The sequence below is a fragment of the Lemur catta genome, chromosome 3 (genome assembly GCF_020740605.2).
Source record: "Lemur catta isolate mLemCat1 chromosome 3, mLemCat1.pri, whole genome shotgun sequence".
Classification (NCBI taxonomy): domain Eukaryota; kingdom Metazoa; phylum Chordata; class Mammalia; order Primates; family Lemuridae; genus Lemur; species Lemur catta.
In genome coordinates this window covers 31,542,446-31,568,586 of record NC_059130.1, presented here as the reverse complement: position 1 = coordinate 31,568,586, position 26,141 = coordinate 31,542,446, and the positions used below count along the sequence as shown (strand labels likewise).

Here is a 26,141-nt window from a genome sequence, read left to right as displayed (position 1 = left end):
TTAGGAATAGAGGCTGAAGAATGTAACAAGACCTTTCAGAGTCACATGGGGGCTTTTCCAAGGTGGTCTGAATGAAGCGGAGGACACAGCAGGTGGAAGTCAGGTAGGTAAGAGAAAGTCTAGAAATCAGGGCTGGGGCGGGCGCAGGAGGCAGGGTATAAGGCTCAGGGCGATGGGAGGCACATTTTTTCTCTGAAATGCAATTTGCATGAGGAAGAGTTTTGTCAGTTGGAAGAGAGGAAGTCACTACAAGCTACTGAGAGAAAGGTTTGCTGAAATCAGAGATCAAACACAAGCTCTGCAAGTCAAAATCTCCATTTCCCAGTGAAATGCTACTTTTGTCATTTCAATTGTTAGCAGTTCTCTTTCCAGGTGGTGACAGTGAGGATGGTAAGAGTCACTCTGGCAGCTCCCAGCACTGGTGCAGGGGTCTTGGGTAAGGCATGCTGCACTCACCCAGGTGCACTTGGACATGAAAAGTCTGAGCCCTGCTGTCTCCAGCCCTCTTCTGCCTTTTTGGGTACTGAAGCTGGAGCCTGAGACACTGGGGCAACCAAATGTGTCAGGCTTTATGTGTTCTTCAGAATCAAGGTTCTTGTTCTCTCAGTCTTTTCCATTTCCATTCTCTCTCACTCCCTCCTGCTTCTCCCTTTCTCTTCACAGCCTTCCAGGGACCAACCTCTTTCCAGGTCATCCAGATCTCATCATTTGCCAACCGCACCTGGTCACACAATCAAGGTTCAGGCTGGTTGGATGATTTGCAGATTCATGGCTGGGACAGTGACTCGGGCACTGCAACACTCCTGAAGCCCTGGTCCAAGGGCAACATCAGTGATGAGGAGTTTGCTGAGCTGGAGGAGATATTCCGAGTCTACTTCTACAGATTTACTCAAGATATAAAGGGGAGTGCCACTAAATTCCAGCTGAAATGTGAGTCCAATCCCCTGAACCGGGAAGATTCCCAGGAAATTTCTTCTCTCTTTTTGCAAGCTGCCAATCCCTCTGCTGCTTCTCCCCTCCTTTCTGCTTTACCCAACTGCATACACACACTCTTCTAGGGCAGTCTCTCGCTGACTCCACAGCTCCACACCATATTCCAGATCCTGGCTGCTTCTGACTCTCTCTGAGAGATAAGGGCTCCCCATTGGTATCCAACTCCTGTTTGGTCTTATGTGGACCCTGCTCCTCAAGGGTCCTTACTTCTACCCTGTGCCTGAATGACCTATAGTGTGACTTCCACCTCTGACCTGTCTCTTCAGTTATCTCCTCTCTGTTTCCACTTTCTGTGGTCCTCTGGCTCACCCTGAAATGCTGCTCTCTGGACTGCATCACACTCTGCCTACCACCCCCCCAAATATTACCATACCCCCCAATTCAAGACACTCGCACCTTTTGAATGCTCTTGTTTCTGAAAATCTCTATGTACTGTGATTGGGGGTTGGGTAATCATTTCATATCCAAGAACTTTATCCCCGCCTAAATATAAAATACTATGTCCTTTCTCATGGCTTCTTTTCTTATTTATATTTTATAACTTGTTCTGTTTTCCTTCTACCTAGTCCCCATTGAGACTCAGGTCATAGCAGGCTGTGAGCTACGTTCTGGGGGTTCCATAGTAAGCTTCTTCAGGGGAGCTTTAGGAGGATTGGATTTCCTGAGTGCTCAGAAAGATACATGCGTGCCTGCCCCAGAGGGAGGCAGCAGGGCACAGCGTATCTGCAAACTAATCATGCAATATCCCGCTGTCATCAATATTGTGAGGAAGCTCCTCTTTGACACCTGCCCCCGATATCTCCTGGGCGTCCTTGATGCAGGGAAGGCAGAGCTGCAAAGGCAAGGTTAGTCCTGTTCTCTATTTCACTTACCACCCCTTCCTCTAAGCTCAGGAGTACCTGGGTATCCAAGAAGCATACGGGATTAATCACCAAGTTATTTGGATCCCAAAGCAGTGGAAGAAGTCACTGTCCAAGTTTTGGACTTCTGAGTCCCTGTGATCTGAATTTGAGTCATGATACGACACTCTCACTGCCCTTTCCTGCCCCAGTGAAGCCCGAAGCCTGGCTGTCCAGTGGCCCCAGTCCCGGGCCTGGCCGTCTGCTGCTGGTGTGCCACATCTCAGGATTCTACCCAAAGCCTGTGTGGGTGAGGTGGATGCGGGGTGAGCAGGAGCAGCCAGACACTCAGCACAGTGACCTCCTGCCCAACGCTGACTGGACATGGTATCTCCGAGCGACCCTGGATGTGGCAGCTGAGGAGGCGGCTGGCCTGTCTTGTCGGGTGAAGCACAGCAGTCTAGAGGGCCAGGACATCATCCTCCACTGGGGTGAGAAAGGGCTGAGTCCCAGGCTGGACATGGGAGGAGGTGGTCCTCAGGCAGAGAGGCAGGCACTGGGGAAGGATGGGGCTTGACAGATGAAAGAGGGAGAGAGGTTCATGGATTCATTTCTAGGACCCCAGTCCCAACAGGAATAAAAATAGAGGACCGAAGTTAAAGAAGAGATAAGAATGAAGGACTCACAGATTATGTGAGTTGGAGCTAGAGGTATCAAAAGATAGATGGATGGTGTCAAGATTGTGAGAGAGGGAGTTGGAGATGACCATACATTGGAAGCAGCTGAATGGAGGTGCTGACACTCAGGTGGGGAAAGGATGGCCAGGAGATTTAGTGGGTGGGACTTGAAGTGACATCCATTTGTCCTCTCCCAATTGCCAGGACACTCCATCTCCACTGGCTTGATCATTTTGGCTATAATCGTGCCCTCCTTGATCCTTTTGCTGTGCGTTGCATTATGGTATAAGAGGCGCTGGTGAGTTGTTTTTTGTTTGTTTGTTTTAATCTTTCTTTTCTGTCCACCCTCCTACCCTTCTCAGTCATTTTATCTATTGCATTGCCTTAGCCTGATTCTTTCCACCAAACCCTTCCCCCCAGCTCCCATCTCCTTTATATGGAGATATATATTTTAATCCTGTTAAAATACACATAACAAAATTTACCATGTTTACCATTTTAAATGTACACTTCAGTGGAGTTAAGTGCATTCACATTGTTATGCAAGCAATCTCCAGAACCCTTTCATCTCTCTAAATGGGAACTCTTTTCCTATGAAACAGCAATTTCCCATTTCGCCCTCCCCCCTTCTTCACCCCAGCCCTGGCTAAGATCATTCCACTTTCTGTATCTATGAAATTTGACTTCTCTGGGTACCTCATATAAGTGGAATCACACTGTAATTGTCTTTTTGTGACTGGCTGATTTCACTTAGCATGAGGCCCTCAAGGTTCATCCACATTGTAGCATGTGGCAGGGTTTCCTTACTTTTAAATCCTGAATAATAGTCCATTGTAGGTAAGTGACACATATAGTTCATCCATTCATCTGTCTATGGACATTTGGCCTGCTATTATGAACAATGTTGCTACAAACCTGGGAATACAAATACTTCTTAAATACAGCTCTTTGTCTTTGTCATTTTAACAGGTCATTTCAGAATAACCCTTGAGCCCCTGTCCTATCTTCTCTCCCATTTGGAATAAGCACCAAGAAGCCTAGAATCCCAAGATGTGAACCCAGGTGTCACTCTCATCATATTTCATCAAATTATCAGCATATTTTATCAAAATAGAGTTTCATACATTTTAAGATAAATAATAAACACCAGCAGAAAAATTATTTAAAACTGTCGATTTATTACAATAGTGTACCAATAGTATGATCTATGTCTTATACATTAAAATGTTGCAAAGAATGTCTCTGAATAAATGAAATATGGTGGATACACTTAATGGTGACTTCTCTTTGGCTTTCTATTTTAAAACTTTTCTTTTTCTGCTTCACTTAAATATCGTTTGTCAAAGTAGCTAAATATAATTATGTGGGGACAATTATACCACATAGATGGAAGGCATTTTTTATGTAATTTCTCTGCCTCTACCACATTGACTTTCCATCCTTCAAAGGCCAGCTGAGAAGCTGCTTGCTCTAGGAGGCCTTTCGCAGTGCTATTAATATAATGGAAGTAACCCTCCCTTGCCTGGTATCACCAAGAGAACCACTTATTCTGCACTCACAGCATTGCAGTTATTTTTGTTTTTCCTCCTTTTCTAGTTGGAAGTTCCTTGAGGGCAGTGATCCTGGTTTGTGGATCCCTGCCAAGAGCTCTTACCTGCAAACGCATTTTCTCAGTAAAATTACCTGAGTTGTTGACTGTCAAGTTGATGGTCTTCTTTAAGTGTTATCTCCTTCCTTCTTTTCTCCTGTTTAGTTGGTATTCTAGATCTTCTTCTTCTTACTAAAACATTTTCTACTTAGCCAAAAAATATTATGCTTTTCTGGTTTCTGCTCTGAACTCCTCTGAAGAAAACCACCTTTGTCCTTACTACAACTACAGTCTAACTTCAATGTGTCATTGGAATAAGTTCCTGCTTCTCATTTTTCCAGGGAAAATGAGTGAGAGGCAGGGTGGGTGAGGAGTAATAGTTCAGGGGTATTGTGCCTTCCTCGAGAAACAGAATTAAGAGGGCTATTCTTGTCCTCAGGGTCCTTGTTTGATATCTGTGCTGTATCATTCAGTTATATTTTTTATTTATATTTACATTTATGCATTTTTTGTTTATTCTACAGTTTTCTAGATCAGTCCATCTTAAAACATCCTAATTTATTTTGATTAAAATAGTAGGAGAAAGGGGGATTTGAGGATATATTTTTATAAGACTTAGGAAGGGAGGTCAGGGGAAACAATAATTTTGGGGAAGACTGGGCTACTAGAAGGAACTCTCCGATATGTAAATTTTAGGACAATATGGTCTATAGTGTTTGAGAAGTGTAGGAAATGATTGAAAAAACAGCTTTCACCCCCGAAATGATTGAAAAAACAGCTTTCACCCCTTCTATTACTACAACTGCTTACATCTCAGGAATACATTCAACTGGACCCCATCTTATAAAGTAGCCATGCTATTGCTGTGTGCTTGTGAACCATGCAATGTGGAACATGGGAATGTGAACTATGAACTAGCTGCAGCAATATCACCTGGAAGCTTGCTAGAAACACTAATTGCTACCATCCAACCTACTGAAGCAGAAAATATAGGAATGGGAATCGCTGATCTATTTTAATAAGGCTTCCAGGTGATTCTGATTTATATTTAAGTTTGAGAACATTTGTTCTAATGGTTTCTCAACCTCTGCATTATTGACATTTTGGACCAGATAATTCTTGTTGAGGAAGGCTTCTCTGTGCACTGTAGGATGTCAAGCAGCATCCCTGGCCTCTACCCACTAGATGCCAATAGTATCTCCTCAGTTGTGACATCAAATATATACTCAGACATTGCTAAATGTTCCCTAGGGGGACAAGTTAACTCCAGATGAAAGCCAAGATCTAAGTTAATGATCACAATTTCATGCCTTCGTTTGGCCAGAATAATTGACTCATAGCCTATATCTGATGTAAGTTGGCCTGATCCAACTGAAGTCTAGGATTTATGTCTGCTGATTCAGGAAAGAGGAGTTCTCACTTTGTCTGGCTGATATGATGTGTTCAACACCCAAAATTGTTATAGAATTTGGCTCCACAGGAAAATCTGGCCCAGGAATGAGGCACACAAGTAAAGAAAACAGATAAAAGAGCAAATGATAAGGTAACAGGGCAAAAGCCTGAATCAACTATACCCAAAACTTGAACTACCTCTGGATATTTTAGTGATATAAACCTAATAAGTTTCATTTTTCCTTTTAAACCAATTGAGTTTGAATTTTTTGTTGCTTAAAAATTCTGATATTACTGTGATTACTGATGTCTTGCACCAGCTTTACTCTGTTTTCTGTACTCCTCTTATTCTTTCTATTCCCAAATTATCATTCCTCAACAGTGGTTTTTTGAACTTATGATTTTCCTGTACATATCCTTAGCTTGAGAAACCTTAATTTACCCATGAGTTTATGACTTCTGCATGAATGACTTTCAGAAATAGATCTTCAAACACAAAACACAATGGCTTCCAAGCTATTTTTATGTGAGAGTGCACAGGTATTTATGTTTGTGTGATTTTTGTCAATATATAAAAATATAGTAGTTTACCTTTTTCTATGGTAGGTATATTCCAAGACCCCTAGTGGGTGCCTGAAACCAAAGACGGTACCAAACCCACTTGTTATCAATTGGAACACATTTCTGTTCATGTCTTCCACCCAAAAATTTAATGCCTTTTCTATCTTGACCAAGCAGGGATGATGAGCTGTGACCATAACTTTTGAAGTTTGAGCTATAACTCTGAAAACAAGCATGAATTTTCCTCTTCTTCACAATTTTATGGATAGAAGATTTACACTTACAGAAGGTCTTAGAAACCTCAGCATACATTTCTTTTCTTTCCTTATTAAGTAAATAACTTTCACCTTTTCATGTAAGGAAGCACTTTGCAGCTTCACTTTGGCATATTCAAGGGTTTGACCACAAATGGTTATGAGGGGTTATGGAACTCTGTATTTTGATAGTGGATATTTTATGTGGATTTATATATTTCTCAAAAAACATGGAACCGCGTCATTCATGGATTAATAAAATTTGGTATATGTATACAATGGAATATTACTCAATTACAAGAAATAACAGTGATCTAGCACCTCTTACATTTTCCTGCATAGAACTGAGCCCATCGTATGAAGTGAGGTATCAGAAGAATGGAAGAATAGGCTCTACATGTACTCACCATCAAATTGGAACTAACTGATCAACACTATGGTGCTCACACAGTGGGAATATTCTTCAGCTATTGAAGGGTTGTGGGTGGGTAAACTCACAACTAATGGACATGGTGAGAGTTGTAGGGGGGAAAAGGAACATCTCAAATTATGGCATGGGTGTGGCAAAGTCATAACATGTGACCAAAATGTTTATACCCCTATAATATCCTGAAATAAATAAATAATAAAAAAGGTTTAAAATAAATTGTGATAACATTTAAAAAATAAATAAACAAATAAATGGAACTCTACAATTAAAATAGAGGCATTTTCCTAAAAATTGTTCATCAATAAAGTTGACAAACTTTTTTAAATGAAACAAAAATGAAAACAGTAAAAAGAAAAATAGCATGGACAGAATGCTTAACAAAATAGGCATAAACGGGACCTACCTAAAAATGATACAAACCATATATGACAAACCCACAGCCAACATCATACTGAATGGGGAAAAATTGAAAGCATTCCCACTCAGAACTGGAATCAGACAAGGCTGCCCACTGTCCCCATGACTTTTCAACATAGTATTGGAAGTCCTTGCGAGAGATATCAGGCAAGAGGGCAGAATCAAGGGTTTCCAAATAGGGAAAGAAGATATCAAACTCTCACTCTTTGCTGATGATATGATGTTATATCTGGAAAACCCCAAGGACACAAACAAGAGACTCCTGGAATTAATTAATGAATTCAGTAAAAAGCCTCAGGTTATAAAATCAATACACACAAATCAGAGGCATTCATATATGCCAATAACAGTCAATCAGAGAACCAAATTAAGGACTCAATACCCTTCAAAATAGCAACAAAGAAAATAAAATATCTAGGAATATATTTAACTAAAGAGGTAAAGGACCTCTAGAGAGAGAACTATGAAACTCTGAGGAAGGAAATTGCAGAACATGTAAATAGGTGGAAAACCATACCATGCTCGTAGAATGGAAGAATCAACATTGTTAAAATGTCTATACTACTCAAAATTATCTACAGATTCAATGCAATCCCTATTAAATTACCAACATCATTTTTCACAGATTTAGAAAAAATAATTTTACACTTTGTATGGAATCAGAGAAGACCCCATATAGCAAAAGCAATTTTAAGCAATAAAAACAAAATGGGAGGTATTAATTTGTCAGACTTCAAACTATACTACAAGGCTGTGGTTCTTAAAACTGCCTGGTATTGGCACAAGTGCAGGGACACAGACCAGTGGAACAGAATAGAAAATCCAAATATAAAACCATCCTCATATAGCCATCTAATCTTTGACAAAATAGACAAAAACATACTCTGGGGACAAGAATCCCTATTCAATAAACGGTGCTGGGAAAACTGGATAGCCACATGTAGAAGAAGACTGAAACAGGACCCACAGATTTCACCTCTCACGAAAATCAAATCACGGTGGATAACAGATTTAAACCTTAAATGGGAAATGATTAGAATTCTAGAAGAAAATGTAGGAAAGATTCTTATAGACATTGGTCTAGGCAAAGAATTTTTGAAGAAGATCCCTAAGGCAATCACAGCAACAACAAAAATAAACGAATGGGACCTGATTAAATTAAAAAGCTTCTGCACAGCCAAAGAAACAGTCACGAAAATAAACAGACAGCCTACAGAATGGGAAAAAATTTTCGCGTACTACACATCAGATAAAGGACTGATAACAAGAATCTATTTAGAACTCGGGAAAATCAGCAAGAAAAAAATCAAACAATCTTATCAAAAAGTGGGGAAATGACATGAATAGAAATTTTTCAAAAGAAGATATAAGAATGGCTAACAAACATATGAAAAAATGCTCAACATCCCTAATCATCGGGGAAATGCAAATCAAAACCACAATGAGATATCACTTAACTCCAGTCAGAATGGCCTTTATCAAAAAGTCCCAAAACAACACATGTTGGTGTGGATGCGGAGAGACAGGAACACTCATACACTGCTGGGGGGACTGCAAACTAGTGAAACCCCTGTGGAAAGCATTATGGAGATACCTGAAACAGATTCAAGTAGACTTACCATTCGATCCAGCAATCCCATTATTGGGCATCTACCCAAAGGAACAAAAGTCATTCTATAACAAAGACACCTGTACCCGAATGTTTATAGCAGCACAATTCACAATCGCAAAGATGTGGAAACAACCCAAATGCCCATCAATCCACGAATGGATTAGTAAACTGTGGTATATGTATACCATGGAGTATTCCTCAGCTATGAAAAATAACGGTCATACGACATTTCTTTGGTTCTCCTGGAGAGAGTTGGAACCCATTCTATTAAGTGAAGTATCCCAAGAATGGAAAAACAAGCATCACATGTACTCACCAGAAAATTGGTTTCCCTGATCATCACCTAAATGCACATTGGGGAAGGATACCAATTGTATATCAGACTGAGACGGGGGCTGGGGGAAGGTGATGGGTGTACGCCTATATGATGAGTTCGTTGGTCACCATCTGGGGAATGGTCATGCTTGGAGGTGCTAACTCGGGGAGGTGGGGTGTGGGGGGAGGGGATGGAGGTATGACTATATGGTAAATTCCAGGCACACTGTCTGGAGAATGGACACGCTTGAGGCTCTGACTCAGGGGGATCTGCGGGACATGGACAATGTATGTAACCTGAACTTTTGTACCCCCATGATGAGCTGAAATAAAAAAAAAAAAAAAAAAAAAAAAAAAACCATGAACAGATTGAGGAAGCAAACTTCAGGAAGATGGACACAATTTCTTTTGTTTTCTCACCCACAAATTTAGAAACTGTGTGTGCTTGTCTCATATTCAGTGCTTAACAAATGTTAGTAGAATTAGTAAATGAAACCTAAAAGGACTAAAATCTAGCCAACACTATCTCAGAGAGTACAGCCCTTTAGGCAATTTGTCTGCCATATATAGCACATTGGTTTCCTTGATTCCACCCTAACGCTTAGGACCAACTCTGTTGTTTCTTTTTCTTAACCACTGTGTGACATATCTGCCCTGACACCCTTCACACATAACTTTTACTCTCTTCCTATTTGTGTTTGTAACAAGTTGGGTGGATTTGGCTCTCTGTATCTAGAAAATAAGTATGTCCAGGGACAAAGTTACATTTTTACTTAAAGATTTAGGGAGAAAAGCAGGGAGTTAAGGGAGGCTGCAATTTCTCACCTAAATGAGAAGCATTTAAATAAGAAGGGAAGAAGAATCAATGTTTCAAATGCTGCAACAATGTCAGGAAGGAATGTAAGGAGACAAAACTATCAATGTGATAATTAATCCAACTTAGATATGATGCTTTTTGTTTTGTTTCATTGTGTTTTCTTTTTTGCTGAGCACATATTACATACAGGAAAGGCACCATTATCATAATTCTTGCCCCCAAGCAGCTTAAAAATGGAAAAGGGAAGAAAGACCCAAATATCTGCAAAGCAGGGGAGGAAGTGATACATGCACATAGCAGAATACAGTTGAAGTCCTCTCTGGGTTCACAGGAGGGAAAGACTGATTCATTCTTATGGGTCAAAGAAGACTGTAGGAGGAAATCACATTAGAAATGGGCTTTGAAGGATGAGTAAGATAGAAAAAATGGAGATTGCAAGAAACCCACTCTATATAAAATTACACAAATTAAATTGGTTTATAGTAACAAATGATTGTTAGGCAGAAAGAGAAACAATTTACATAGAGAGTAGAGAGGATGTCATCACTGTGCTGTCCTATGATGGGGGAGGCATGGGGAGGAGTCACATGGGATGTCCTGATCAGAGCTGTGGAAGAACAGATATGGAAGAAGCCCCTGGGTAAGTTGGACGTTGTGACTGAGGATAAGGTGGAGTGGTCAAGAGAGCAAAGCTAAGAGAGGTAAAAATGGAATATGGAATAAGAAATTGGAAACGTGAATTCACATCTGATTGGTACAATGCACCCTACCTGGCTGAAGGGCACACTTAAAACTTCTACTCAAACTGTACAAAAGCAAATGACATAACAGAAACACATGTACCCCCATAAAATTCTGAAGTAAAAATTAAAAAATACATATCTATTTTTTCTGTATCAAAGTTCATTTCATCTAATATTAATGTAAACATACTAGGTTTATGTTGATATATTTTTCCAGTCTTTTTTTGTTCAAAGTTTTGTGACCTTATGTTTTGGGATATGTCTCTTTTAAATACCACAACCGTATTTTTTTTTAATCTGGGGGGGAAAAAAAGAAATTTGAAGGAGTGGAAGAAATGCAAGGAACTCACAGCAACTCTTAAACCATAGCACAAGACCTATCAGAAGCATCAGGGGCACTGTCACTGCAAAAGTGACAAGTTCATGGGAAGTTGGTGTCCTGCAGATATTGGAAACATACAGGTATGTGACTTTAACCCAATGCCGATTCTACTCCATCTACTGATTTCCCTATTTGACTTGTGTATTGGATACAAGTCACATCAATCATCCTATTTCAGTCACTCTATTCCCATTCCAAATCAAGAAAGGATTCCACATCTCCCCACCCCAAATATTTTGTGTCTATGTGTCCCCCATGTCCCACTCCTCCATTCATTGAATTATCTGTATTCACTCTTTCCTGACATCCCTCACCTAGATCTGCTATCATCCAACTTTCCTCATCTCAAAGACCCCTACTCACACTTCCCACATCCAGTCTCACCTCAGTAGAGGATGATGTCCTGGCCTCCTAGACTGCTGTAGCTCAGTTGACAAGACAGGACAGCTGCCTCCTTAGCTGCCACATCCAGAGTCACCTGAAGACCATGTGCCATAGGCATTAGGAAAACTATCATCTCGTTTAGGGACCAGTTGGTCCTACTCACTCCACATCCATGTCACCCAAAGAGGTTTTGGTTACAAACAGGAGACATCACAAATCAGCAATACGCGGCCAGACCCAAAGATGGGATGACTGGACAGCCAGGCCTCTAGCCTCACTGCAGAGAACACAAAGGTATTCAGATGAGGACACTTACACACAGCTTAGGGGCACATATATCTACATTCATATGCACAGTTTTCTTTTTCCCTCCTCTAGGAAATCCTCACACAGTAACCCCTCTCCTGGTCCTTTTTCTTGTCCTATCTTTGACGGAGGTGGGGGCAGGGGTTGCATTTAAATAGAAAAATCTTAGAAGAAGGGGTTAAACTGAACTTCTCTCTGGAGGTTCACCTTCTCCACATCCAGGAGACCCAACAGAAACCAGGAGCATGTATTTCTTATGAGCCTATATACTCTTTCTTTGATGCCTTCATAGCTACTGAGTAGATCACAGACATCTGGGCCCTACTCTCACCGTCTGAAGATGGTACTCATGATGTGTTTTGGAAACTCAAAAACTGATCCCTCAAAAGCTTCCCAGATGAAGATTTTTGGACTCTCTTTGGAGTGCAGCTCACAGCCAAATTTCATCTGTATTACAAAGGGATCCAGGGGAAGGAAGAAATGAGAAAAAGAGTTAAGTTTAAAAAATAAGAGCAATGGTATGAAAGTCTAGGACCTTAACAAGAAGTGGAGCAAGAAGGTTTCATATGGGCTTAGGATTAAGCCAAAGATGTATTGGATTAGGAATACAGAAAAATTATAGAGATAGGGAAGACGGGCAATAAGAGATAAATGCCTTGAATTAACAGGAGATTTACATGAAGAAATGATATTTGAGCAACATAATTTAGCACAGAGGGAGGAGGGTGAGTTGGTGAGGGAGGTGGCAGTACAGCTTTCCTTCCATGATGCATGAGATTGCTAATAATGGCTGTTGGACTAGGACATAGATCTTTGAAGAAATTGAATGAGGGAAGAGATCATATTTTAAGGAAGTAAGCATAAACTGGGACAATGCGTGCCTCTGGACTATGGGCCACAGAGGAAGATCACAGGGGGAAGGTAACAAAGCATAAGGAAAAAGTATCTCAAAGTAGCAAGTGTCCAGGAAACATGAGGGAGTCAAGATTTGGAAGATCCCCTGAGAGGTTTACGTATGCAGACTTTTATGGGGGGACAGGATCATGGGAAATGGTCCAAAAATGAGTGGAGAATAATTCCTGAAATAAAGCAGTGTAAAGAATGCTCTTACTTGAGTTGATTGAACTACATTCAAACTGCAATTGACTGGCAGGGTCTCAAATTTCCCAAGTTAATCCATTGAAGTAGACATAGAACAGCATCTCCAGGTCTAACAACTCCTCATTGCTTAAGTTCCTCTTAGACCAGGTGTGCAGGAAAATTATTGTACCTGATTCACTCTCCTGGCCATGAGTCTGTAACTCATCCAGCCACCTTGAGCCCTGATTTTGTGCCCAGGATTGGGGGGCAAAGGATGGCTCTGGATGAGATGGAATGAGACGTGTTCCTGGACAGCTATGGGTGGTAAAAGGACAAGCAGTATGAAAAAAGAGAGGTAAGCAGAACAAATAGAAGATGAAAAGTGAACCAGTTACCACAGAGAAGGGCATAATGACTGGCTGTGGTATGACATTTTCCTTACACGGGGCTCCACATCCTCTCCTCCACCTTTGCCTGGGATCTTATCTGGCCATTCCCTGGAGAGAGCTCTCCTCAGAACACAGACGACACGTCCCCACCTCACACAGTCTCACATTCTGCTCTGTCACCCCTTCGTCCACCAGCAGAAACCTCACCCCCACCCACTTCCTCTTTAGGGAAACCCAAAACCTCCCATAACCACATGCCTCTTCCTGGGACTTTCGTTTCCCCTTCAGCTCTGATTCAAGTGAGTCTCCCCCTTTCTGGCCCCCAGCATCAGTTCCTGTCTCTAGCCTGTGTCCTCCTCCCTCTTCCACCTACAACAACAAGGCTTCAGCCTGAGAGCTAGGATAAACTCCTGGATGGGCTCACTTATATAATGAAGCATGAATCCCCCACTGAAAAATGATGGGATTAGAAGCAGACAATATTCTCTAATTCAATCTCAACTTTAACATTCTTTCACTCGGCCGGTTCATTTCTGAGTGCATAATATTTTTTTTTCTCTTTTCTGCTTCCTTATTTTTCTATGATCTCATATTGTTCTCTACTTACTCTTTATCTGAGTCTTTGGGTCTCCTCTCTATCTTATCACCAAGCCTTCCTGAACTCTCTACACATTCATTCTAAGCACCACACTGGCTACATTTTGAGACCTAAAGTATTGTATCACTTGAGATCCTTAGATTTCTGTGTGTAAGTATATGAACTACAGACAAGATATTTTTACTTCAAGATAGAAGATAAGGAAAAAAACCAAAACTACAAAACATATAAGTATACTGGGTAAAGCTATAATTTTAAAGATTATTTATACATGCATACATTGAAAGAACAATATAAGGAAATCTGCAAAAAGGAAATAAGAAATTAAAACTTAGGGGACTTGGAAGATGGCAGAGTGGAGGTGACCTCCTGGATTCATGCACCCAGAGAGGAAGGAATGGATCTCGGGCTGCCACAATGCTAGAGGATCGCTCCCCCACAAGAACAGCAGTGTGAATCCATGGAAAATCAATGTGGGACACAGAGAACAAGAAAAAACAGAGGTGAACAGGAAATAGGATCAAGAAAATCTGGAGAGTGCGGGACGGACAATAGACCACGGAGTGCAGAACGGCTGTACCTGCCTCACCAACGAGTGAGGCGGGTTCAGCCCCACAGCAACGCAGCTTGTTCTCTCCACTGACCTCCACACCCACTCAATTAGGGATCTGCTTGAAGTCAGTGCAGAATCACCGCGGGAGACGTGGAGCTCTGTGGACAGGTGACATGAACGGGAAACAGCTTAGACTCTAGGGGATTTCTGCCAGGATGCGGCACTTAGAGGGAGAGGGGTGGAGCTGCCCTAAGGCAAAAAGCAGCAAAGGGTCCCTGAATTATAGATTTTTTTTCGGCGGCCCTCTAGTAGGGGAACTACTGTGGGCTTCTGTGTTCGCCAGGCCCCCAGCCTTGGTGCCTGCCGGACACTGAACATTCTCCCCCAGCGCCAGCGATCTGCGGACATGCAGTCGCCATCTTGGGGTCCACAGCCTAGCCCCTGCAGAACCATAGGGTGCTGGGCAGCTCCCTGGGTGGCTCCTTCCCCTAGTCCATGAACCCACCCAAGAGCTCTGGCTTTCTATGAACTCTGTGGACAGGAGACATCAACAGGAAACAGCTTACACTCTAGGGGATCCCCGCCTGGACAGCGCTTAGAGGGAGAGGGGCAGAGCTGCGCTAAGGGGAAACGCAGCGAAGGGTTGCCGAATTATAGATTTTTTTTTTCTTTTTCTTTATGGCAGCCCTCTAGCCAGGGAGCTACTGTGGGCTTCTGTGCCCACCAGGCCCCTGGCTCTGGTGCCTGCCGGGCCCTGAACATTCTCCCCAGCGCCGGCGATCTGCAGACAGGAAGTCGCCATCTTGGGGTCCACAGCCTAGCCACTGCAGAACCATAGGGTTCCAGGTGGCTCCCTCCCCTAGTCTGTGAACCCACGCCAAGAGCTCTGGCTTTGTATGAACTCTGTGAACAGGAGATATCAACGGGAAACAGCTTAGACTCTAGGGGATCTCCGCCGAGACGGCACTTAGAGGGAGAGAGGTGGAGCTGCACTAAGGGAAAAGAAAGCGAAGGGTCGCAGAAGTACGGATTTTTTTTTTCCTCTTTCTTTTCGGTGGCCTTCTAGCTGGGGAGCTACTGTGTACTCCTGAGCTCACCAAGCCCCCAGCTCTGATGCCTGCCAGACTCTGAACATTCACCCCCAATGCTGGCGGTCTGCAGGCAGTCGCCATTGTGGGGTCCAAGGCCTAGCCGTTGTGAAGCCATAGGGTGCCGGACGGCTCCCTGGGCAGCTCTCTCCCCTGGTCCATGGACCCTCTCTAGGACCCCCGCCCTTGTGTGAACACTGAGTGCTTCCCCAGAGGTGAGAGTGTGGAGCCAGGACCTTGGGGACATTGGCCCAGGGCAGACCTTTGCCTATGGGAGCTGCAGCAGCTGGGGCACTGAGAGAGCAAGGGCACTGCCTCTTCCCCCTAGCCAGTGTCTTTCCTGTGGAAAGAGGCAGAAACCACCCCTCTAGAGGAAGAACCAAAAAAAAAAAAAGAGAGAGAGAGAGAGAGAGAGAGAGAGACTTTCTGCCTCCAACTAGTGCGAATCCTGCCTGCTAACTGAAAGTCCACAACACAGTGACTTAACTCGCCAATCCGGTCTTAGGTCAAATCAATCCTCTGGGATTGGACCCATCAGAAGCAGCCCCCTAACTGAGATAGAAAAAACTCTAAACAATGCACAACAGTCTCCCCAACTTGATTAAGGAAGCAACATACCTAGATTGCTTCACAGCCTAAGAACAGAGTAAAAGGTGTGCTGCTAGCCAGACTAAAGCTGTAAGAAAAGATCTTACAATAGATCCAGATGGGAAGGGAGCAGCAGAAAAATACGGAGAGCACAAAGAATTAAACAGAAACCTCACCCCTAAAGAGAAAAACCAGCTCTCTACCAATTGACACAAACCAGATTCAAAATACCAACATGCTACAGGAAGAATTACAATTATGGATTATAAATAAGCTGAATAATATACAAGAAAAAAATGGATAACCAACACAAAGAAACCACAAAAAAAAAATCCAAGATTTGGAAGAAAAGTTCACTAAGGAAATTGAAATATTGAAGAAAAACCAAACTGAACTCCTAGAAATGAAGAATTTATTCAGGGAGCTACAAAACACAGTGGAAAGTCTCAAGAGCAGGGTAGATCAAACAGAAGAAAGAATCTCAGAGATTGAAGATAACTCTTTCCAATTAAATAAGTCAGTCACAGAGATAGAGCAAAGAAATAAGAGAAAAGATCAGAGTCTACAAGAAATGTGAGATTATGTGAAGAAGCCTATCGTGAGGGTTATCAGCATTCCTGAGGGTGAAGAAGATAATAAGCAAGGGCTGGATAAGCTATTTGAAGACATAATAGAAGAAAATTTCCCAGGCCTTGCTAAAACTCTAGATATACAGGTTCAAGAAGCTCAAAGAACCCCTGGGAGATTCATAGCAAATAGGAAAACACCATGCCACACAGTCATCAGACTGACCAAAATATCCACTAAAGAGACCCTTCTTTGAGCTGTAAGAAGAAAGAAACAAGTAACATACAAAGGAAATCCCATTAGAATTATGCCAGATTTCTCAACTGAAACCTTACAAGCAAGAAGTTGGGGCCCCATTCTCACTCTTCTGAAACAGAATAATGCCCAGCCTAGAATCTTGTACCTAGCTAAGCTAAGTTTTCTATACGAAGGAGAAATCAAGACATTCTCAGATAAACAAGGACTGAGGGAATTCACCAAGACAAGACCAGCCCTCCAAGAAGTACTCAAAAGAAAGTTACACACAGATTAGCACAAGAAAGACCCATGAATGTAAAACTACTCAAGAGCTAAAGATCAAATTCCAGCCAACACAAAGGCTCAAGAGAGAAAACATAGCAATGAAGTTCTACTCAACAAGATGAACAGAAATCTGTCCCACTTATCAGTTCTTTCAATAAATGTGAATGGCTTGAATTCCCCACTCAAGAGACATAGACTGGCCCAATGGATTAAAAAAGCACAAACCAAGTATCTGCTGTCTTCAGGAAACTCACCTAATCTGCAAAGATGCATTTAGACTGAAAATAAAAGGATGGAAATTGATATTTCAAGCAAAGGGAAGCCAAAAGAAAGGTGGTGTGGCAGTTTTAATTTCCAATAACTTAGTTTTTAAAGCAACAAAAGTAATAAAAGACAAAGTTGGTTAGTATATACTGGTGAAAGGCACAATTTAACAAGAAGTGTAGGGACCGTCCCTGGGCAAGAATTGGCTTGAGCCCGGTGTCAGCAAAGCTGGACGTGCTTCTTGGGGCCAAAGGTCAATAGGTCCAGAATGCTCCTTGAGGCCAGAAGTCAATAGGTCCAGACACGGCCTATTGACTGCTGAATGCTTCCTGGAGCTAGAGGTCAATGGCCTATTGAACACACAAACTGTTCGATATGGAAATAGCCAAGGGCCTTAGGTCTTGCACACAAGACAAGGCATGTCTCATTGTCCTGCACGGGGTAATGAGGTCCAAAGGCTAAGATGATGCAAACGTCTGCCTTCCTTGAGCAATTTCCATAAGAAATGGAGCATGTCACCTCAGAGCTCTAAAGATGGTCACGTACCAGGAAGTATCTGCTGGACAAAAGGAGTATAAAAATAAAGTGACTGGTGCTTTCAGCACTGCAGTCTTGTACCGTCTTTGTGTGTCTGTGTGTTTCTTTATGTGTCTGTATGTTTCTTTCTGTGTTCATCCCCTGTTCTGTAATCAGGCCACTACAACTGGCGCAGTGAGCAGGGTCTGTGTCGTTCAGGACCGAGGGGCCAAAGAGGCACCCTTTGGGCCACAGGTAAGCGGCATCCAACAGGGGACTTTCGGGATAAGATGGGGAATTGCCTCTCAGCACCAGAGCGTAAATATCGAAAGCTAATTCAGGGACTTTTGCACTCTAAAGGAGTGAAAGTGAAGGAAAGTACTTTAAAACAATTATTTGCTCTGGTACTGAAACATTGTTATTGGTTTTAATGTCAGTCAGAAGTTAAACTAAATCTTCATAGTTGGCAATAAGTAGTTAAGGCCTTTCATGTCGCCCATCAGCAAGGTGAAACGATTGATTTAAAAGTTTGGACCGTATGCAGTGCAATTACTCAGGCAGTATACTTGCTGCAGACAGAATCAGAAAAAGCTTATGCGGGTGAAGAACCCGAAAAGGAGCCCTTGCCATCCCAGGCCCCTTTTCCTGAAGAGTTTGGAGATGGGGAGGACCCACCAGATAAGGATCCTCCCCATAAATTGCCCACTCGTGCAGATATATGAGAATTAATTTCTTTGCTTAAAAAGAATAAGGTGACTCCAGGCCCTTCACCTTCTTTTTCAGCTTATCCAGTTCTCTAGTGGGATGAAGTTTTAGAATTCCTCTTACCCAAGGGCCAGATGATGATTTCCCCCTTCCCCCTGACTTTAATGGTCATCTTCCGAAACCAGATCCTAACGTTATTATTCCCCGATCCTTTGCATTTCCCATTATTCGTCAAGAAGTGCCTCCCGGCCAAGATCCCAATCTCCCTAATGGAGTATGGAATGTACAATATCAGGCTTTGCAGTACAAATTTTTAAAAGAACTTAAACAGGCTGTTCAAGCATATGGACCTCAGTCCCCTTTTGTTACTGGTTTGATTGATGCTTATTCTGGCGCTAATATTTTGTTGCCTGTAGATTGGGAACAGTTGGGAACAACAGTTTTGGAAAGTCCACAGTGGCTACAATTACGTAGCTGGTGGATAGAAGGGGCTAGAATACAGGCTCGCCTTAACACACAGTAGCAACCTCTGGGGCCCACGGAGGAGCAGCTCACTGGGACAGGACTGTATGCTACCTTAGAAGCCCAGGCAACCTTGGGTGATCCAGCCATAACTCAGATTAAATTGATTTTTTTTAAAGGCTTGGAGAAAAATTGAGCCCTCTGGCTCTTTAGCCTCATCCTTTGCTAAAACTATGCAAGGACCCACTGAACCTTATACTGATTTCTTGTCTCGGCTAAAAGACGCTGTTCAGCGCAGTGTCAGCTCCACAGAAGCAGCTTCTCTTATAATTCAATCCTTGGCTGTAGAAAATGCCCATCCAGATTGTCAAAAAATTTTACGCCCTTTAAAGGCTAGTGGGACTTCCTTAGACGAATATGTCTGCGCTTGTGCCAGTGTTGGTGGTGCTGCTTATCACGCTGCCTTGCTGGTGGGAGCTATTCATAAAGGCAACAGTAAACCCACCTGTTTTAACTGTGGAAAGGCTGGGCATATAAGGAAAGAATGCAGGCAAGGAGGACATAATAATTCTGGTCCTCGCCCATAAGCCCCTAAACCACAGCCTTCAAAGCTGTGTGGCAGATGTGGAAAAGGACATCATTGGACTAATGAATGTCGATCAAAATTTGATAAGGATGGCAATATGCTCCCTCCCATTAATGGGACAAACAGTGCCATGCAGTCGGGGAACTCCCCGAGGGACCCCCGGCCTCAGGGCCCAAACAGCAACAATATGAGACTGCAATTCCAACAATATCTAGTGAGCGATGGGACTGCCCATCAGCTGAGGAATTCTTAAAAGTAACTCAGTTATACGCTGCCACGTCTGGTAGTGCAGCTGCTGATCTTTCTGTTGCACAAACCTATACTCTACCCCCTGCTGGTGGCATTCATAAGTCGTCTACACAAGTCTTTGGGCCTTTGCCTGAGGGAAAAGTTGGGTTGGTCATTGGGTGGAGCAGCTGCACGATAAAGGGAATGTTTGTTCATTTAGGAGTTATTGATTCAGATTATACTGGTGAAATTCAGATCATGGTCTCTGTTTCCCATACTACTCAGGTTTTTGCTGGTACTCGTATAGCCCAATTTTTGCTGCTCCCATATGTCTCCTTCCCTACTCCTAACATTGAGCTTAAGGGGGTTTCGGCAGTACTGGAACTAAAGTTTTTTGGGAGACTCTTATTCAAGATTCTCGACTTGTTCTCTCTCTCACCATTGGTGGTCGTACTTTTGAGGGCTTAGTGGACATGGGGGCTGATGTTTCTATCATTTTTCTTGCTCAGTGGCCCCCTGACTGGCCCAAAGTTGAAGTTCCTACTGTGTTGTCTGGATTGGGACAGGCTCAATGCGTGTTCCACAGTAAAGATGATTATGATTGTTTAGGACCTGAAAGCCAACAAGCTTCTTTGCAGTTTTATATTACTGATATTACTGTGAATTTATGGGCTCAAGATCTGTTACATCAATTGGGGGCATTTGTGACTATGCCTCACTTATCACCTAATGTTAAAAATATGATGCTAAAGATGGGTTACAACCCTGTCCAACATCCTGATGCACAGGATTCTTTAAACTAATTGCCACTCCTCAAGAAATTTCTTGAGCCCTCCCCCTGCAGTGTAATACAGATAAGCCTGTATGGATTGAGCAGTGGCCTCTTACAAAAGAAAAGCTTGAGGCGTTAAAGTCTTTAGTAGCTGAGCAGCTTGCTGCCGGTCATATTGAGCCCTCCACCTCTCCTTGGAATCTTCTGTTTTTGTTATCAAAAAGAAATCTGGAAAATGGCGATTTCTCACAGATCTTCGGGAAATTAACAAATGTATCCAACCTATGGGCCATTTACAGCCCGGTTTGCCTCTGCCCTATATGATTCCCCCTGGATGGTCTTTGATGGTTATTGATCTTAAGGATTCTTTTTTTACCATTCAGATTTTGCAGTCTTCAGATTGTGAGCATTTTGCTTTTATCATCCCAGAATATAGTAATGGCCCCCCTACTGAGTGTTATCAGTGGAGGGTGCTTCCTCAGGGGATATTAAACAGTCCTACGCTATGTCAGGAATTTGTTGATCATGCCGTTAATCCCGTTCGTGCACGGCACCCACAAATTTTACTCTATTGTTATATGGATGATATTCTTCTTGCAGCACCCTCTTGAGAGGTACGGGATGCAGCCTTTGTAGATCTTAAGGAGAATCTCAAACTCTATAATTTAATAATTGCCCCTGAGAAGATTCAGGATACTCCACCTTTCAACTACTTAGGGTATTGTCTCTCAGAATCACAAATACAACCACAAAAGTTACAAATTCGAAAAGATAATTTAAAAACACTAAAGGACTTTCAAAAACTGTTAGGAGATACTAATTGGCTTCAGCCTTCACTTGGTATACCCATTTATGCTTTACAACATTTGTTTGCTATTTTAGAGGGCGATTCTGCTCTCAAAAGCCCTCGTTGTCTCAATCCTCAGGCTGAAGCTGAGTTGCAGTTTGTGGAGCAATGCTTGAGCTCTGGTTTCCTTACATTTCTTAAACCTTCTCTTCCCATAACTCTTTTTCTTTTCCATACATCTCACTCCCCTTCAGGTTGTTTGGGGCAGTCACATGGAATTCTTGAGTGGATATTTCTCCCTAACCAACAAAACAAAAGACTTTTGCTTTATGTAGATAAACTAGGACAATTAATTACTCGAGGACATTGGTGCTGTCATCAACTCTCAGGAATGGACCCCTGCCAAATTGTTACTAATTTGTGTTCTAAAGATATCCAAACTAACTTTGAGTTTTCCACTGCTTGGCAGGTGGCCTGTGCAGATTACGTTGGGACTTTTGACAATCATTACCCCCCACATAAGTTATATTCTTTTCTGCAAACTCACTCAGTTCTTCCTGTTTCTCCCATTGTTTCTAGCCCTCTACAAGGAATCACCTTTTTTACTGATGCTTCGAGTTCTCGTAAGGTTGGTTATTGGAGCACAATAGGCCAAAAGGTTGTTATCTCTCCTTTTCCATCAGTACAACAGAGTGAGCTTTATGCTATCTGCCTTGTTCTACAAGAGTTTTCTGCTAAACCCATTAACATTGTTAGTGACTCACAGTATGCTGTTTATGTTACTTCTCATCTTCCTACTGCCTCACTGCCTCTTAATCCCCAAACTACATTATGTTTGTTTACCCATTTACAGGCACTCCTTCATATGCGTCATCATCCTGTTTTTATTGTCCACATTCTATCACATTCCAGACTCCCTGGGCCATTGTCCAAGGGCAATGACAACATTGACTCTTTACTCATAGTCTCTGTTCAACAGGCCTCACAAGAACATGACCTGCATCACACTAACACAAAAGGACTTCAACACCGTTTTTCTCTTACACGCAAACAAGCTTGTGCTATTGTACATTCTTGTGCTTCTTGTGCACCCTTAACCTTTCCTTCTTTACCTCCAGGTTGTAATCCACGAGGCTTGAAAGGTAATCATATTTGGCAGATGGATGTTACTTATGTTACATTTTGTGGCTGTCTTCATTATGTTCACCATGCTATTGATACTCATTCTCACTTTCAGTGGGCTACTGCTCAAAGCTCTGAAAAGGCTGATGCTGTTATCACTCATCTATATTCCTGTTTTGCAGTGATGGGCCTTCCAGCTATACTTAAAATGGACAATGCCCCAGCCTACACTTCTAATAAATTTGCTTCCTTCCTTCAGCTATATTCCATATGCCATATCACAGGCATTCCCTTTAACAGTCAGGGTCAAGCAATCATCGAGTGGGCCAATTGCATTCTAAAGCTTCAATTACAAAAACAAAAAGGGGGAGTCCCTGAGTCTCCTCATCATCATCTACTAAGAGTACTCTTTACCCTTAATTTTTTAAATCATTGGCAGACTTTGAATTCCTCTGCAGCAGAACGTCATTTCACAACCTCATCCTCTTCCCCACTTAATGTATGTGTCCACACAGAATGGAGAATGGAAGGAGGGAGAGGTTCTACAATGGGGTTGGGGCTATGCTTATGTCTGCACAGGACAGGGCTGTGAGTGGGTCCTCACTCATCATCTTAAGTGGCGGTATGGCAAAGAGGATCAAGACCAAGGACTTCCTCAAGGAATTCGAGAATCTGACTGTGCAAGCCAGGGGACTGACGCTGGGAATGACGTGCGCGGTTACACCGACGTGGGGCGAACTCAAGAAGCTGACTCAGGAAGCTGAGACAGACGTCTCTCGGGCTCAACAGCCATGTAACCCAAGAACTCTGTTTTTAGCTATGTTAGCTATTGTCACCTGTCAGGTAGGGCCTGTGAATCCTTCACACGTTTATTGGACTTATGTGTCATATCCTCCCTGTTTAAAGCTGTCTCTTGGGGGGACCCTGAAGTTTTAGTCTATATCAATGACTCCACCTGGATGCTGGCACCTTATTGGGCAGGTTCCTGCCATCCAAATGAGGAGGGTCGGCTGGTTAGTAACTAATCTGTTAGTGCAGAAGTCTTTCCCATTTGTTTGGGATATGGTCATCATTGCTTAAACATTTCTCATGAGGCATGGGGCTTACAATATAATACTTCAACCTTTGCAGCCTTCATCGCACTGTTGTCACTCAGAGGGCTTAAAGGCAAACCTACTAATTGGTCTGAGGGACAGCCTCAAATACCTCATTGTTCTATGTCTCATGTTGGCCCTTCCCTGTCTCGTTTGGAATGAAGACAGTGCTGAGGGTTGACTCTTAAATAAATACATGATTACCCTCGGATTGTAGATTGGCAGCCTCATGGTGATTTTCATGAAAAATTCTCTAACCACTCTTTATGATGGCGCCATCAGGGAAATCATTTAACTGCTAATGCTAATGAAACTATCATATGGTCGGACAAGGGTCTATCCCCCCCTCGACCTCATCTTTTGGGAATGTCATGTGATCAGGGCCATCTATGGAAACTATTAGCAGCTGGGGAGTTAGTCAATATATGGATTGGTGAAATGTCACTTAACCATTCAGCTTCTGCTCCCTTTCAGGTTAATCTTCATATTAATGCCTCGCAGCCTTTATTGGCTTGTGTGCCCTATCCTTATTTGCTACTGCTAGGTTCTGTTCAATGGAATGAGTCCACAGGGAATATCTCCTGTCTTACTAACTGCTCTTTATATACCTGCCTTAGCCGCTCTTCATGGGCTAACTTCAATGCTAGTTCACACAGTTTATATGTTTTAAGGGCTAGGGCAGAGCTTTGGATTCCAGTTAATTTATCCAGGCCTTGGAGTGAATCTGCCTTAATTACCACCTTTTTAAACAAAAAACCTTCCTTGAGGCACCGAGTTACGAAAGCTATCAGTCTTATAATTGCCATTGTGGCAGGATTAACATCTATAGCTGCCACAGCTGCTACAGCAGGAGTAGTGTTGCAACAATCTGTTCAAACCGCTGACTTCATCCGTAAGTGGCATGAAGACTCCCACTGACTGTGGCAACACCAACAGGAAATTGATAGCCATTGAGAAGGAGAAATCTTGCACTTACAAAGTACTGTCCAATGGCTGGGAGATCAAATTCAAGTCCTAACCACTCAGTCATTTTTGCGTTGTGATTGGAATTCTTCCAGGTTTTGTGTTACACCTATTCCTTTTAACAGTAGCAAACATTGGCGAGTTCTACGCCAACTGCTAGCTGGAGGGCATAACCTGACGGCTGATTTACAAAGCCTAGAACAAGAAATAACCAGTACATTCCAGGAATATTTGCCAGAATTTAATGAACAAGATTTCTTTCAAGGTTTAGCAAATGCCCTGTCACAAACTAATCCTTTAACAACTTTTAAATCTTTCCTTAATAACATAGGAACTAATGCCAGAATTTTAATTGTCTTTATTCTTTGCCTGTTTTCAGTCTACAGATGCTGGCACTACCAAAAAATAAAAATCAACCAACATAATCCAGATATCATGATGGTCTTTGAGCATATTGGATCTCAAACTTAAAAGAAGAGGAGGAGATGTAGGCATTGTCTCTGGGCAAAAATTGGCTTGAGCCCAGAGTCAGCAAAGCTGAACATGCTTCTTGGGGCCAAAGGTCAATAGGTCCAGAATGCTCCTTGAGGCCAGAAGTCAATAGGTCCAGACACGGCCTATTGACTGCTGAATGCTTCCTGGAGCTAGAAGTCAATGGCCTATTGAACACACAAATTGTTCCCTATGACAAATAGCCAAGGGCCTTAGGTCTTGCACACAAGACAAGGCATGTCTCATTGTCCTGCACGGGGTAATGAGGTCCAAAGGTTAAGATGCAAGCGTCTGCCTTCCTTGAGCAATTTCCATAAGAAATAGATCATGTCACCTCAGAGCTCTAAAGATAGTCACGTACCAGGAAGTATCTGCTGGACAAAAGGAGTAAAAAATAAAGTGACTGGTGCTTTCCACACTGCAGTCTTGTACCGTCTTTGTGTGTCTGTGTGTTTCTTTATGTGTCTGTATGTTTCTTTCTGTGTTCATCCCCCATTCTGTAACTGGGCCGCTACAAGAAGACATAACTATACTTAATATATATGCACCAAACTTAGCCACACCCAGATTCATAAAGCAAACACTACTTGATCTGAACCAAATGATAGATGACAATACTGTAATAGATGGAGACTTCAATACCCCACTGACAGTACAGGACAGATCCTCCAAACAGAAAATGAACAAAGAAATAATGGACTTAAATAGAATGCTAGAACAAATGGGCCTGACATCTACAGGACATTCTACCCAAAGTCCACTGAATATACATTCTTCTGATCAGCTCATGAGACATTCTCTAAGATCGACCATAGCCTGGGACATAAAGCATGTTTTCAAAAATTTAAAAAAATAGAAATTATACCATGCATCTTCTCAGATCACAGCGGAATAAAAGTAATAATGAACCCTAACAGAAACTCTCATTCCTACTCAAAGTCATGGAAGCTAAACAACCTTCTCCTGAATTATTATTTTATAAAGGAAGAAATCAAGTCAGAAATCAAAAGATTCTTTGAATTAAATGACAAAGGAGACACAACTTATCAAAATCT

General features: G+C 42.3%; 1 protein-coding gene across 3 annotated transcripts; it reads left to right on the top strand.

Moving 5' to 3' along the window:
- Positions 1-233: 233 nt before the first annotated feature.
- On the top strand, positions 234-3,670 carry LOC123635152 (T-cell surface glycoprotein CD1b-like). 3 transcript variants are annotated; one of them, XM_045547028.1, is made up of 6 exons: positions 234-390; positions 664-930; positions 1,560-1,838; positions 2,045-2,323; positions 2,714-2,807; positions 3,479-3,670. In XM_045547028.1, exons 1-6 carry the CDS (start codon positions 330-332, stop codon positions 3,498-3,500), a joined length of 1,002 nt encoding a protein of 333 aa, XP_045402984.1. In that variant the 5' UTR covers positions 234-329; the 3' UTR covers positions 3,501-3,670. The 3 variants fall into 3 exon arrangements, with proteins under 3 accessions (XP_045402984.1, XP_045402985.1, XP_045402983.1); XM_045547029.1 differs by having other exon boundaries at positions 359-436; XM_045547027.1 differs by lacking the exon at positions 234-390 and having other exon boundaries at positions 465-930.
- Positions 3,671-26,141: the final 22,471 nt, after the last annotated feature.

Coding starts and splice junctions, on each gene's coding strand:
- LOC123635152 (XM_045547027.1), top strand. CDS start 558: ATGTGTCAGGCTTTATGTGTTCTTCAGAATCAAGGTTCTTGTTCTCTC. Junction 1,839..2,044: donor GGCAGAGCTGCAAAGGCAAG/GTTAGTCCTGTT, acceptor TTCCTGCCCCAG/TGAAGCCCGAAGCCTGGCTG. Junction 2,324..2,713: donor GGACATCATCCTCCACTGGG/GTGAGAAAGGGC, acceptor CCCAATTGCCAG/GACACTCCATCTCCACTGGC.